Below are 16,595 nucleotides of genomic sequence, written 5' to 3' on the forward strand. Positions count from 1 at the left end.
CAGTGAACCTTTGTTCATAGTTCTTCACACACTCTGTTTACCAGATCTAATCCATTGAACCTATTTGTCACTTCCACTGTATAATCATAAGGGATTTGATTTAGGTCATACTTGAATGGTCTAGTGGTTTTTCCTACTTTCTTGAATTTAAGTCTGAATTTGGCAATAAGGAGTTCATGATCTGAGCCACAGTCAGCTCCCAGTCTTATTTTTGCTGACTGTATAGAGCTTCTCCATCTTTGGCTGCAAAGAATATAATCAATCTGATTTTGGTGTTGACCATCTGGTGATGTCCATGTGTAGAGTCTTCTCTTGTGTTGTTGGAAGAGGGTGTTTGCTATGACCGGTGCGTTCTCTTGGCAAAACTCTATTAGCCTTTGCCCTGCTTCATTCCATACTCCAAGGCCAAATTTGCCTGTTAGCCCAGGTGTTTCTTGACTTCCTACTTCTGCATTCCAGTCTCCTATACTGAAAAGGACATCTTTTTTGGGTGTTAGTTCTAAAAGGTCTTGTAAGTCTTCATAGAACCGTTCAACTTCAGTTTCTTCAGCATTACTGGTTGGGGCATAGGCTTGGATTACTGTGATATTCAATGGTTTGCCGTGGAAATGAACAGAGATTCTGTCGTTTTTGAGATTGCACCCAAGTACTGCATTTCGGACTTTTTTGTTGACTATAAGGGTTACTCCGTTTTTTCTAAGGGATTCTTGCCCACAGTGGTAGATACAATGAATTAAACTTGCCCATTCCATTCCACTTTAGTTTACTGAGTCCTAAAATGCTGGTGTTCACTCTTGCCTTCTCCAGTGTAGAACATATTAATCTGATATATCTGTGTGCTGTAATATGACTGCCATCATAGTGACAATTAGCACCTCTATCATGTGACATGATCATCCTTTCTTTTCAGTGGCAGGAATCATGAAGTTCTAGTCTCTTAACAGTGTAATGATTATAACAGAATATTGATGTCTATCAACAAATTTTCACTGAACATGACGCACTATGTGCCAGGCGTAGGGTTAGGTGCTAGGGCAGTAACGAATAAAAAAAGAGTTACTGGGCCCAAAGACTGCACATTCCCCGAAAAGCTGATCCTTGCTGCCCTGATTACCACTTCCCAGTAAATGCATTTACCACTGCAGGGTAGTATCCATCTGAGGGGCCAGCCATGGCATTATAATCAGCCCTCGGTACTTCCTGAAGGCCCGTCACACAGCTGAGCACTTTGTCAGGAACTGTGCTATAGCTACATAGACAGCTGCCTTCTTAAGCATTTAGGACCTAAAATTTACTTCAAGGAATTAATGATGTAATAGGGAGAAATTTATGATGTAAGGTAGGAACAGCATGAAATGACTTATATAAATAAAATAATACATAATACATAATCTACAGCTGCAGAGAACTGACATAAACAAGACTTTTTAAAATTACTGGTTTGGATTATACTTTCAATTTTATTCAAAGAGAAACAAATTAAAATTTTAACCTGGTAATGAATGCCCATTATTTTATTTAAAGAAAAACCATTTTAAGAGTTAGGTACAGGGATTTTCCTGGTAGGCCAATGGTTAAGACTTCACCTTCCAATGCAGGGAGGGGGTAGGAGTTCGATCCCTGGTGAGAGAGCTAAGATCCCACGTGCCTCGTGGCCAAAGAAAAGATAAAACAGAACTGATACTATAACAAATTGTCTTTATTGAAAAGACTTTAACTAGATGGTCCACATTAAAAAAAAAAATCTTTAAAAAAAAAAAAAGAGTTAGGTATAAAAGGAAATCTTACCTTAGAGAGACTACCCAAAGCAAATGTCTTCTAAAAAGGGATAAGAGCAATGCTGATAAAAATGATGCTGGTGACAATTAGCTTGGAAAGAATAGGGCAGCATTGGTTCTGGAACCTCAGTTTCAGTACTCCACGTATGGAGTTGTTTCCACCACAGGCAATAGCTTCTTCTCCAACAGATGATACCACTAGCCCCACTTACATCAAGGAATTTGTGAAAAGAAAGAAGTTATTCTTATAACAGAAGGAAGGAAAAGGCAGATGTTTTTCTCACCCACGAGGTTAAAAGCAAAAGTAATGGATGCTGACATAACCTTCCCAATGGACTATTAGTCAGAAATAGTTTGACAGAATGAACTTTTATTATATTTTTAAGGTGGTAACAAATAAGGGTTCATCATCTTTGTCTCATTTTAACAACATTTGTAAAAAGCAGAAAATCCCCTAGGGTTTCACCTTTTCTGTTTCAGCACAATTTGCTGATTGTTAGTTTATGTTTGCTATCTATTACTTTTGGGAAAAAGATGCTGAGTAACTCATGTTTTGCCGTCTCTACACGGTGGGACTTGAGTGACTAAATGTGAGTCATGTTTGTGGTGTTAAGTCTAGAAGGAAACCTCATCAGACATAGGAAGAACCTGTGTTTTCCAAGGAACTACTATTCCACAGATGCGGCTTAGACTCATTTTCACCCTCACTCAAGGGTGTGTCATGTTTTAAAAAAATTTTTTTTAATTATTCAATTTTCTATACTACACTTGGATTTTCCTTCATTTTGTTCTGCCTCTCTCTCTCTCTCTTTTTTTTAAACCAATTATTTATTTATTTTTGGCTGAGCCGCGTCTTCGTTGCTGTTCACAGGCTTTCTGTAGCGGCGGCAAGTGGGAGCTCCTCTCAGCTGCGGAGCACAGACTCCCGGGTGAGCTCTGGCAGGTGCGGCTCGTGGGCTCAGTTAGTCGTGGTGCAAGGGCCTTAGATGCTCCGAGGCATGTGGAATCCTCCCACGCCTTCCAGGGACTGAATCTGTGTGCCCTGCTTTAGCAGGCGGATTCTTAACCACTGGACCACCAGGGAAGTCCTTTCCTTCATTTCAAGGCTAAAAATCCACTGCAAAGGTTGGCTTTAGTGGTGGAACAAATCATTACATTAGCCGGATACTTTATAATGGTTAAGACAGAAAGGGCGCAAATGTCTACTCACGGTGTAAGATTATGACTGCTAGATTTAAGCGCCATTAGGAAGAAAAGTCAGTATCCTGAAAGTGGCCATTCTATTCCAGATAATCTATAAATTCAAGATATTCACAAGAGGGCTTTCCTGGTGGCTCAGTGGTCAAGACTCCACCTTCCAGTGCAGGGAACACGGGTTTGATCCTTGATCTGGGACAATCCCACATGCTGCACAGCAACTAAGCCTGTGCGACACATCTATTGAGCCTGTGCCCCCCAAGAGAAGCCACCGGAATGAGAGGCCCTCATACGGCAAGTAGAGAAAAGGCCATGTAGCCGCAAAGATCCAGCACAGCCAAAAATAATAATAAAGTTATTCAGAAGAAAGATGTGGGAGGATCTGACAGTCCACATATTTATTGACAGCAACATACTCAATATGTTATATGAAGAAAAGCAAGACACGGGCACAGGTAGTATAATTCCATTTTTGTTGTATGTATTTGAACTGTTCCTTTGCCTCCACATTCTCCAATTGTAAACAATGAAATACATTACTCGTGTAAGAAAAAAGTTATTAAACTACGCAGATGAGAAAAAAGTGACAAGTTTAAAACCTACTAGAAGAATATGGGCTTCTCGGGTGACACAGTGGGAGAGAATCTGTCTGCCTATGCAAGAGACTTGGGTACGATCCCTGGGTTGGGAAGATCTCCTGGAGAAGGAAATGGCAACCCACTCCAGTCTTCTTGCCTGAAAAATCCCATGGACAGAGGGGCATGGTGGGCTACAGTCCATGGGATTTTCTCCAGGCAAAGATTTGGATATGACTGAACATACACACAGAAAGAATGTTAGGGCAATGACAAACGGGCTGTTTTGTTAATTTTTCTCTCTCTTTTGCAAATTCTCTACGATGTTCTGACTGTACTTTCATTACTGGAAACACTTTAAAAATTAATAGGGAAACCAGCCCTGCTTTGCAAGCCCACCATCAGGGAGAATATGAATCAGCTCTGCCCCCTTCACCCTCCACATCCCTCCACCCCCGATTCCCTCTGGAAGTGCAGACATGTTTCTCCACAGTTCTCCAGGGAAGCCTCTTGGTGACCTTGTGTACCAATCAAGAGTTCAGGGAGCCCAGAGGGAGCTGGTGCCAAACTGCCATCAGAGCCTCTGCGACTCCCTACTCATCACTCACTGAGCTATAAAAAGACCAGGCGGGAGAAGGGAGGCCCTGTCCCGAGGGCGCTGCTGGGCCTCTCTGGGGTTCCACTCCTTCAGCCATCAGAGGGGATGGTCTCTAAGGTGGCTTCTTCAAACTTTCTGATCCCAGATGCAGGTGGAGAATACAGCTGGCAATACCCAAGGGAGACCTGGAAATTTCACACATCTGTACCCACAAGAGCCATCAGAAAGAGAGGAGAGCTAAGAGAAGTCACACTCAGCTCTGTGACATCAGGGCTTCATCTGGATTAAGTATCTGCATTTCACCAAACGGGCTCCCCCCATGGCTCAGTGGGAAAAGAATCCACCTGCAATGCAGGAGACAGGAGATGCGGGTTTGATCCCTGGCTTGGGAAGATCCCCTGGAGAAGGAAATGGCAACCCACTCCAGTATTCTTGCCTGAAAAACCCCATGGGCAGAGGAGCCTGGCGGGCTACAGTCCGCGGGCTACAGTCCAAACGGTCACAAAGAGTCGGACGTGACTGAGCGACTAAGCACTCATTTCACTAAATGCCTCCACTCACCCTGTACTCTCTGTTCACATCGCTGAGCTGCCAGTAATCATTAGGGAGGCCCATGCGCTTGTATTCTTCACTGAGATTGACCAGCATCCAGCCTTGTTCCCTTTCTTCTCTATCCAGCTTGGGGTTGAATGAAAAGCAGTATAGTTCCTCGTATTTCACTGCAAAAAATAAGGGAGAATAAAACCAAATCAACCCAAGTCAAAGCCACAACCAAATCCCCCCAAGTACATTCTGTCCAGGCTGGAGAGGCCAGCCCAGCTGCTCACCTTCGGGACCCTCCTAGAGGCACCCCATCTCTACGGTGGGACCAACCACCTCCCAACAACAAGACCTCAGGACAACCGAACAAAGCTTTAAAAGCTTTGTTTCAGGAGTGTGACCTTCCCCATCTTGTGGGGTTTTTTAAATTTCTTTTGAAAACTAATATATTTTCAGACCACATAAAATATGGAGCTTAAAAATGAATTAAGAACATATGTTTCTTACAATATTTAAGACATGGAAGTAAGCTAAGTGTCCACCAACAGATGAATGGATACAGAAGATGTTTTATATATATATACATACATACATACTACACCCACACACATACATACACCCAAACACACATATATTAAAAATGAATATTATTCAGCCATAAAAAATGAAAGATTGCCATTTGCAGCAACATAGATAGACCAGAGATTATCACACTAAGTCAAGCTGAGAGAGACAAACATTACATGACATGACTTTTACATGGATTCTAAAAGACAGTACAAATTAACATATTTACAAAACAGAAACACACTCACAGACATAGAAAACAAACCTATGGTTACCAAAGGGAAAGGAGTGGGAGAATTAGGAGTATGGGATTAAACAGATATACACCACGACATATAGAATAAACAAGGAGTTACTGTATAGCACAGGGAACTATAGTCAATAACTTGTAATAACCTACAAAGGACAAGAATCTAAAAAAGAACATACAGGCATAACTGAATCACTCTGCCATACATCTGAAACACAATATAGTAAATCAAATATAGTACGATTTTTTTTTTTAAGGACATACATATTCCTTTGACAACCAGATCTCAATCTGTTTATGTAAGTCAAGCTCAAGTTTGGGATGGCTTCTCAGAGTTACAGAGAGGCCTGGCCACTGCCATGTTCTAAGGCTCAAATAGCGTTGAAAAAGAAATGATAAAAACAGTTGGAAAAAACTGTGGAGCATATTTAAATATTTGCACTGAAAACACTTGAACTTTTCAACAACTACGTAAATGTCAGAATTGTACTGTTCTCACAGTATTTCCAGGAGTCATTAAACGAGGTCCATTCACAGTGTGTGGTACGCAGTCCCTGAGTGGTGAGTTGAAGGATGTGCGATGACAGACTTCTTTCAGGTCTGCCAGACCATCTCTGACTTTGGGCATCACCGTTTATGCTTGCAAGGCCAGGCCTGACAGCTGTTCCCAGCAAGATCGAGGATTGCGGTTCTCTTGCTCTGGCCTTGCCACATTGAGGGAGGCAACTTAACCAGTGCTGCCCACAATACAGTGTAAGCCACGTGTGTCATGTAAGATGTCCTTGGAGTCACACGAAAATTGTAAAAAGAAAGTGAAATTAATCTTTACAGTATATTTTATTTAGCCCAGCATATCCAAGGCATCATTCAACATATACGGAGTACAGTACCTATTAATATTTTTCACATTGTGTTGTACTGTCTTTGAAATTCTGTGTGTGTTTCACACTGAACAGCACGTCCTAGTTCAGACCAACCACATTTCAAGCCCTCGATAGCCCCATGTGGCTAGCGGTTACCTTCTAGACAGTGCAAATTGAAGCACTTTCGGTGATAATAAACCGTGGCCGATAGTCAGTGAACCCTGGTTTCATTCCAGATTCTCTTCTGATTAAACATACTGACGGGCATCTAGTAGGCATCATCACAGGTCTTCTTGCAGAGATGAGAAATCCAAGGCACAGGGAGGCTCGGCAGAGTCCCCAGGGTCACACAGCGCGCAGGTTGGAGTCCGCTATACAGCACATGCGCTTCCCCACCACACCTGCTGCCCCTCAGAGGCAGCCCCTGCTCCCTTCCCCCCATGCAGGCCACTTTTGTATACTTTCTTTTCAACCATCCCCCTAAACTTCCTTTTCATTTCTCCAACAGAACTGTTTCTCCTTAAAGTTTTCTTAGATCAGTTTTATTCCTTCATCTGTCCGTGGTATTCAGCATGAACAACTGAATGCTCCTAAACATGCATCTGAAGGTCCAACAGGGCAAACTGGCACCAGCAAACGGCTGCAGTAACACACAGGCGGCCGAAGGTCAAGACTGTTTCCAGCTTCTTTTGATTACTATTGAAATGACTCACCTACAGGTATGACCACCTGACTGACTCATTGGAAAAGACCCTGATGCTGGGAAAGATTGGAGGCAGGAGGGAAAGGGGGCAAGAGGACGAGATGGATGGCATCACCGACTCGATAGACATGAGTTTGAGCAGACTCTGGGAGATAGTGAAGGACAGGGAAACTTGGTATGCTGCTGCTGTCCATGGGGTTGCAAAGAATCAGACATGCCAGAGCGACTGAACGACAACACAAGTATGATAAGATAAGGGTTGTATTTTAAGTACTAGACTTTAGCATTAGGCAGGTGTTCTTTCTTGCAGAAAAAGAAGCAAGAAGGTTAGGGTTTATCAGTGAGATGAGCTATATTCTATTTTAGTGTCTCTTGATGTCGTATTTCCAATTTGAGAATTGAGCATACAGTTTCAACAAAGAAGAAGATGCACACGTACACATATATGCACACACGCGCACACACACACATGCGCACAACATAGACACTTCCAGTAAAAACAGTTTCTTGCCATTTTAGCAAATTGAGCAGACAGCATATAAAATTGACATCCAGTTCTAGGAATGGTTAGCCTGACACCAACATATGTTTTCCATCTCTAAGTACCATTTTCATGACTCAGGCTTCTGATATCATAATGTTAACCACAAATGCAATTTGTTTAAGAAGCCAAAAGAATCTCTTGAGAAAGCCTCCGTTCCCTCAGTGAAAGGAGTGCTAAGGAAGATGGGGAAATGACAGAAGTTAAGTTCCCTTGGTAAAATGCCTACACATAGGTTTAAAGGTAGAGGAAGAAAACCACTCTATGACTACTGATGATTTTCTGTGTTTTGGATCATTCTTGCTGTCATTAGGAAGAGACAAGGAAACCACACAGAAATTGATGCAAGAATAATTTGTAACCAATATTAAGATCACTCTTGAATTGGGAGCCATCAGAATGGGTTTCCATTAAAATAACAAAATTTTCTCTTTCAATTATTTTTAAGGAAAAGGGTGATCGACTATACCCTTGGCCCAATTTATGTAAAACTCTTCATAATGGCAGAGAAACCCCCATTTTTGTCAGTCAAAACTCAGTTTCGTTAATGTAGGCAAGCTTCTCACCCAGAGGCCACCAGGAGAAGCCCTCAGCTACAAACTGCCTACTCTGAGAATGTAAAAAGTACCATTAACATCGATTCAAGGTTTACTGAACATTTCCAAAGTACTTCCATCTCCTGCAAAATACATAGCAGAATGTTTAATAATTAAGATCCAAGAGTCGTGGGTTCAATCCCTGGATCGGGAAGATCCCCTGGAGTAGGAAATGGCAACTGGCTCCAGTATTCTTGCCTGGAGAATTCCATGGACAAAGGAGCCTGGCGGGCTAAGGTCCATGTAGCCGCAGAGTCGGACATGACTGAGCAACTAAGCACAAGGTCAGTTAAGTAAGGCAAGATAAGGAAGGAAAGGGGAAATTCACCAGGAGTCATCCATCAGAAGGACAGGTATGTGGGGTTTTACTTTATTAAAATTTTTTATTTTGTATGGAGTATAGCCAAGTAACAATGTTGTAATAGTTTCAAGTGGAGAGCAAAGGGACTCAGCCATACATATACATGTACCCATTCAAGGCTATGGTTTTTCCAGTAGTCATGTATGGATGTGAGAGCTGGACTATAAAGAAACCTGAGCACCGAAGAACTGATGCTTTCGAACTGTGGTGTTGGAGAGGTCCCTTGAGAGAGTCCCTTGGACTGCAAGCAGATCCAACCAGTCCATCCTAAAGGAGATCAGTCCTGAGTGTTCATTGGAAGGACTGATGTTGAAGGTGAAACTCCAATACTTTGACCACTTGATGCAAAGAGCTGACTCATTGGAAAAGACCCTGATGCTGGGAAAGATTGAAGACGGGAGGAGAAGAGGACGACAGAGGATGAGATCATTGGATGGCATCACCGACTCAGTGGACATGAGTTTGGGTAAACTCCGAGAGTTGGTGAGGAGAGAGAGGCCTGGCGTGCTGCAGTCCATGGGGTTGCAAAGAGTTGGACACGACTGAGCGACTGAATTGAACTAAACTGATTCTCTGATACGGGCCTCCCCCATGGCTCAGGTAAAGAACCCATCTGCAATGCAAAAGACATGGGTTCAATCTCTGGGTCGGGAAGATCCCTTGGAGGAGGGCATGGCAAACCACCCCAGCATTCTCACCTGGAGAATCCCCATGAACACAGGATCCTGGTGGGCTATAGTCCATGGGGTCGCAAAGAGCTGGACACAACTGAAGCAACTTAGCATGCACACATCCTCTGATATATAGGGTTTTAGAACCCAAAGTAATGAAAGTTAAATTGTTCTCCATGTTCTACTTAATTCAGGCAACTTAAATGTAATTGAAAAACCATTTAAAGAGTGAGAAGATAACAGTTATATTGGGTTTTGCACATTTTAAAATAAAAATAACGAGAACTTTCTTGTCTGTTTTCACCAGACAAGTACTAGAATTAAACATCAGGAAGCTGACACTTAGTAGAAAAGGGCTATTGGACCCAGAGTTTAATATCATCAATAAAAAGTAATAAAAATTGTTACTGTAAAAACTGCTTAAGTGGCACTGACTCTGATAAGAACTGCAAAAAGTCAAAGTAAGCTAATGAGACTATGTCAATCCTGAGATGTTAAAAACCACAGAAAATATGCAGAAGAATTAGGGACTCAGATGAGCAGGAAAAAAAAATACTATTATAAAATGGGAAAACAGATCCCAAAAATGGTTTAAATATTAAAAAGGGCCCACAAAAACTACTAGAGAGAAAGATGATAGATATAAAAATAAACAGCAGGAAGCTAATGAGAGAGAGGAGAAAAGAAAGGATGTGGGAGAAATGAAGCCCTCTGAGAAACAGGGGTCTCTAATCAGAAAAATGTACAAAAAAAAACCTTATTTGTACATCAGATCTACAGAGTCAATGCATTTCCTTACTTGGGGTACAGCCCAATTTTAACTTATTCCTTTAAGAAGAATTAAAGAGTTCGCTGAATCTGGCTACAGTATATTTTGCTGGGATCTTTTATAGTCCATGTCCAAGTCCTTACCAACCTGAATTCATATAAAAGACAAACCAATAAAATCTTGACAAATTTTTTAGTCATTTGATTTATTCTTATCCCAGAAATTGCAATTCAGTGAAAAGAGACTCTCAAGGGCTTTAAAACTATCTCTTCATAGGCCTTGACTTAAACCGACTCCCAAACTTTTCATCTTTTGTTTAAAAAAGAAAAAGTCTCCTCTATAGGACCTTGGAGTTAGCTGTATCCATAAGGAGAGCTGAAAATACGAGCTTTGTATTGATGATTAACCACAATAACCCCAGAGATCAATACTGTGCTGCTGGAACTCAGAGTCATTTCCCCACCAAACACACATATCCACACACTCACACACACTCACACATCAACACACCCACACACATCCATCCCCGCCACCCACCCACCCCCCACACACACACCCAGAGCCCTCTTCTGACATACCTCAAGGAATGAGAAGGTGTAATTTGTGAAAGGTCCTGGGATGTCCTGAGAAGCCACCCCACCTCCAGGGGAAACCCTTCCACTTTTCTCCACCTCCACCCAGATTCAAAACCCTACTTCCAAGACTGGGCTGTAATATGTCCTAATTTTAGCCTTGCCTTTAGCATTAAACTGTGAAGCTGCCTGGGTTCTAGTTCCTCTTTTCACACTCATTAAAGTACCATGTTTTACATAAACTGGCAATTCTAATTCCAATGGTTCACAATGCTGGTGGCTTTAAAAAAAAATCTTCCAAGCTAATGGCTTTAATTCAATTAATTACTATAGTCTCCTTCTTTGGTCTCTGGCTAACACCAAACTCCCAAAACTGCATCTTTAAGAAAAAGTGTATATTTTTAAAAGCAGGGGAAACACAGCAGGTTTCCTCCCTGGGGACCCTCACAATGTAAATCTGGGAGCTCGCTGTTATCTGGGGCAGGGCTCTCATCGCCACCGTGATGGACTCTTCCACTCAGGCCTTTCCCAGTTCTCTGGGCTATTCCTAAATCCCGTTAATCCCGCCAGAGCACATGTATTATCCAGGACATCCATTAATCAGTGACACAGAAACTGCTGGCGCACAATTCCCCTCTCATTCCCTGCCACACGCAGCCTAACGTACATCTTCCCAGAACTTCTGTTCCAATTATAGTGCGCCCTCCAAAAAGTTCAACTGCATTTCTGGCTAACTCTGCAGTTCTTTTCAACACACAGAGATAAAAAAGCCTCAGTGGGCTAACTTGAAAGGGAAGCTAAGTCAAGTCAAAGTGATCAGATTTTGACAGCTCCCTGGCAACCCTCCCATCTCAAAACTTCAGCTCCTGGCTCTCAACAGATGATGTGGTCTGTTCGTATCATAAGAATTTGAGGACCCAACCAAATGCTTTGAAGAGTTTACAATTAAACATTTTGCCCTGAACCAAAAACCATTTAGTAATGTATCTATTCAGTAAAGCAACTAAATATTCACTGGAAGGACTGATGCTAAAGCTCCAATACTTGGACCACTTGATGCAAAGAACTGATTCACTGGAAAAGGCCCTGATGCTGGGAAAGACTGAGGGCAGGAGGAGAAGAGGGCGACAGAGGGTGAGATGGCTGGATGGCATCACTGACTCGATGGATGTGAATGTGAGCAAACTCCAGGATATAGTGAAGGACAGGGTAGCTTGGCACGCTGCAGCTTCTGGGGTTGCAAGGAGTGAGACATAACTCTTTGTGACTGAACAACAACAACGTAACTGTAAGAACCTGTCCTATTTCCCTTATTAGTGACTGCTGGGTGAACACTACTGTGGATGTCACTGTTTATCCAAATGATCTCTTTTCACTGTACTCTTCCAAGACACTTAGCAAAGGAACCCCACAGTCCACACAAGCCACACACACAAGAAACACTTGTGTAGAGCTTCTTAAATTTATAGCTTAGTAAGCTGTAAATGTCATAGATTTATAGCATAATAAGCTGTAAGTCTGAAGACTCTAAGTGAGGGATACACAACCAGACAGTAACTAAAAGCACACATTTTTCAAATCAGCCATTCTTCCTACAAAACATAAGAAGGTTTTCTGTCGGAGAATCAACATATACATACCTTGAACAGTCACTGATGCCAACCTTGGAACATACATATTAGGATCAAAAAGCAACAGAAAGCAAAACTTAAAAGCCCCCACATAGGTAAAACTGCACTAGACCATTTGATATGTTTTCAACACAAAACAATTTGTGGGTTTTGTCAGAGGCTTCAATCAAGGTGGCTCGATTACCACATTTTGGGATGATTTCATCCCAAAAGTAAAGCACAACTATAACCTCCCTCCAAGATAAATACTATGAATAATGAAAGAGGCTCATACAGTAATTAACTCAGACAGAGGCCCCAAAAGACAGAAACTAAATCAGATTTCTCGGCCTCATCTGAAGGCTTGTTGTTGATTAGTTGCTCAGTCGTGTCCAACTCTTTTGCGACCCCATGGACTGTCGCCAGCCAGGGTCCTCTGTCTATGGGATTTCCCAAGCAAGAATACTAGAGTGGGTTGCCATTTCCTTCTCCAGGACATCTTCCTGACCCAGGGATCGAACTCACACCTCCTGCATTGGCAGGCGGATTCTTTACAATCTGAGCCACCAGGGAAGCCCCCATCTGAAGGCTGGGCTAATGTATAATCTCTAAAGCACTATAATTAAGAAGCATTATCCACATTTCTTCAACACGATCTGTGACTTTCTTAAGCGTGAGACCATGCTGAATGCCAGGCCGCTCTGCCCTACCTGGCCTCGCGAGGCGGATGAGAGAGATGTACACATCATGGCAGTCCCTTTCCTGCGGGATGATGAGCTGTAAGAGCTGAAAGTTCTTGCAGCGAATCAGTAAAGGGCACCCGGTAGCCGTCGTTGCCTGTTTCTCGATGGTGGCGATCTGACTGTGGAGAATCTACCACGAAAAGTTAATGTGGAAAAAAAAAAAAGTTAGTGTGGGTAAACTAAGCACAGATAACAGGTACATAGGACAGAAAGCAACAGGTCTTGTCACAGAGCAGGGTGAGAGCACAGCTCTTAGCAGGCAGCCATTGCTGGGCCTCATTATGCCTTCACCCTGTTACTAGGCAACAGGTCTGGCTCAGCCATTGGTCGGTTGTCAGTAAGTTGTCCTGCTCAGCTATTGGTCAGTGCTGCAGAGGGCACTGCCCACTGGTAACTGACAATGAGGGACCATTGGGGAAGTGATTCCGCTCAAGGGTTGGTAGTGAGGTGGTCGTCAGGTGAAGAGTGAGTAAGAGGCAGGGTCAGGCCTTCCCCTGGAGGCCCTCCAGCTCACCCAGCCTTGAGCCAGTGAGTGAGCCAGGGGGCCCGGGAAACAGACTGGGGCTGACGTCCTGCGGGGCTCCAGAGCTCTGAATAAAGCACTCTACTAGCCACGGCCCAGGCCTTGAGGAGTGGCGAACCTCTCCCCCATCCCTATCTCTGTGACCCACTAGCAGTGGCTGTCTGTCTGGGTCACAGTCTGTGAGACCTGGTCTCCCACCCGCCCTTCCATTTGGGCACCTGGAGGAGACCGAGGGGCAGCTGGATTAGGTGCCTGGCTCCCTTAGGGATGACAGCTGGGCAGGGTGTGGGAACCTGGCCCTGACGGAGCTGCCAGCTGAGCTCTGGCCTTCTCTTAGCCAGGAATGAGGCCTTGGAGGGTGAGAGTTGTGCCCTGGGACCTTGCTCTTTCTTGTCAGGACGGAGAATAACATTCATTTGGTAGAGATTTATAGGAACATGGTTACCTGACCGTGACCTGACCTCAAGAGCAAAGGATCTGACCCCAAGAAGTCTGCAACAAATAACCACGCCAACCTCACCTTTTGCTTTTAAAGGGGTTTGCTGAAAGCTTTCAGTAACTTTGGGGTTCTTAGGGCATGAGCCACCCGTCTGCTTGTATAAACCTGTAATAAACCTTTCTCTGTTCCAAAAGCTAGTGTTTTAGTATTGATGGGCCTCACTGTGCATTGGGCACAAAGCCTTGTGATTTGGTAACAATCTCTGAGCCACACAGAGAGACAAGAAACACCCTTGACCTTCAGCTGGCTTGCACTCAGTTGACAAGAACTGGTATGTTTGGGGGTAAGAACCAGCTGTCTGAATTCATCATTTTATTTTTCAGTGCCAAGCTTTCTGATAGTCAAGCTCATTATACGAAGCAAACCCTTCAGCCTAGAATTCTGCACAGCTCCAGGTAAGGGAACATTTGGGTCGTCAAAGCTTGAAATGCACTGGGTAGCTAAAATTAAATAAGGTCATGAGAAGTTAGTAAAATAAACCTTGCAATCAACAAAAGTTAGAGACGGTTCCGCTGGGAGGTGCCACCATGCTCCTTAATTCCACATGGAATGCTCGAGTTCAACAGCAACTTGAGATGGTTATTTTCTAAGCCGTTGGTGGTCAGGCAGGCTGCAGAAGAGATTTATTTGAAAGGAAACCATGCTGAAGTGCTCTGGCTTTCAGGAGGGTCTCTGCTCAGTCCTCAGTGGCAACACTTACTTCTTTAAATTCCTCTCCACTAAGTAGGGCGGGCCACCTTCTGCTGCAAAGATCAAGTCTACAGAAAAGGCAGAATCTACAATCCACAGATTCTGGTTCTGGTCCTACATGGTTGGGCAGCTCTCTTAAAATAAGGACCTTCTAATGGTCTCATTGTTATGTAGCAGAAATACCTGATAATAGGACTCTTCCCTAGACTTTTTCTTTTCTAAATTATGAGAAAACTGTAGACAACATAATGACTAAATGGCCTGCACCACAGGATGCTACGAACAAAGCGGATTGCAAATCACTGTGTAAACACTGTATCTGGTACAGTAACATTATTGAATCTCTACTTGCCAGCTGTGACACGAACCCCTTACACCTCTGGCTATTCCTCCCTCTTTGATGATGTCCAAATCATCAGTATTTAAAGTGAGTAAACAGATCAAGTGGACATGACCCTTTACAAAAAAAGGCAGTGCTCACATTCTGAAAAGAGTGCTCTGAACACCCAACCCCCCCCAAGTCCCACCCTCCTCACCTTGAGAACAGACAAAACAGTCAAAACGTGTTACTTCAAACAGTGGAAAACACAAAAAGCCAAAAATAAGGACCGCATACCCATGTTTCTTTCCTTGTATCAGGTGCCGTTTCCACAAATATGACGTGAGTGGCGGTCAAATACAAAGTCCCGAGGGCTGCTTTTTTAGAAGATATTCGATCCACCAAGCGGACGTTTTCAACCTAGGGAAATCAGTTTGACAGGGTTATCGTAAAGCAAAAGAGCTAGTCACAAACAAGAGTCAGCAGGTACTCTCGTGCTTAATCCAAATATGATTTTGAACAAGATCTTTCCAAAAACAAAAGACAAAAACTTGCCCCCTTAAGCTAATTAGATCTCAGCAAAGGTCTGTATATCAAAAGATACAAATTCACCAATTCCTTAAATGCAACCTTAAACATACCACAAAAGATTCACACACCCTATTTTTTAAGAATATTCTGAGTTTTAAAGAGGTCAATGTTTTTACTTTAAATATATAATTCTAATTTAAGGCAGGAAGTAAACACATGAAAGTTCTTTGTTTACATGTTAACTATATATGAATTGCATTCTATTAAAAAGAAAACAATGTATTTTCCTATGCATTTCTCAGTTGCGGAAGTGGCCCCAAGGTTGTCTGCTCCCATATAAACTAGCAGGAACACAAACATACATACAGGAGCAAAAAGTATCACAAGAATGTTCTGTATGCTCCCCAAGAAAATCTGCCAAATGAAGATGCTGATATTTATAATAAAATTTTTCTACTAAATAGAATTCTCACCCCTGAACTACAATTCAAACTGTCAGATAAGACTTCTGCAAACAATTTTTACCAAGTATACACCTCTGAAATATAGAGCAATTTCAAGAATACATGCAGCAGGATCATTCCAATACGAAACGTAAAGGAAATGACAGAGTGTTTACAGGGCAAATGAAAACCCACACAACGACAACCCCAATAAGGCAGCCACCTCAAACACCCGTAGAACATTCCAGCAATGACGGCGGGGCTTAGCAATGCTACTTACTACTGCCAAGAATGAACCATCTACAACAGACACTGGCTCAGTCCTCATCTCTCAAATCAGTACGTTGTACTCCGTGACTGGTTCATTTCACTTAGCATCATGTTTTCAATCCACGTCTGAATCAAAGTTTATCCATTTGTAGAATATGTCAGTACTTCATTTATCTTTACTGCCCCAAACACGTCCCATTACATGTATATACCACATTTTACTTATCTGTCAGCTGATGGACATTAGGGTTGTTTCTACTTTTTGGTTATTATTAATAATGCTGCTATGAACATTCTTATACAAGTTTCTTTTTCTCATACAAGTTTTTATGAGGACAAGTTTTCATTTCTCTTGGGTGTATATATACCTAGGAATGGAATTGTGC

The 16,595-nt window shown here is 42.7% G+C and overlaps 1 protein-coding gene across 1 annotated transcript in view; it reads right to left on the reverse strand.

Moving 5' to 3' along the window:
• Positions 1-16,595, reverse strand: part of MTMR7 (myotubularin related protein 7) — a 70,510-nt gene that overhangs the window by 44,841 nt on the left and 9,074 nt on the right. The window contains exons 3-5 of the mRNA XM_068971377.1: positions 15,263-15,385; positions 12,902-13,064; positions 4,710-4,867 (exon numbers count right to left, since the gene is read on the reverse strand). Coding sequence (XP_068827478.1) covers positions 4,710-4,867; positions 12,902-13,064; positions 15,263-15,385 — 444 coding nt within the window. The remainder of the gene's footprint in view (positions 1-4,709; positions 4,868-12,901; positions 13,065-15,262; positions 15,386-16,595) is intronic.

The sequence above is a fragment of the Capricornis sumatraensis genome, chromosome 4 (genome assembly GCF_032405125.1).
Source record: "Capricornis sumatraensis isolate serow.1 chromosome 4, serow.2, whole genome shotgun sequence".
Taxonomy (NCBI): Eukaryota; Metazoa; Chordata; class Mammalia; order Artiodactyla; family Bovidae; genus Capricornis; species Capricornis sumatraensis.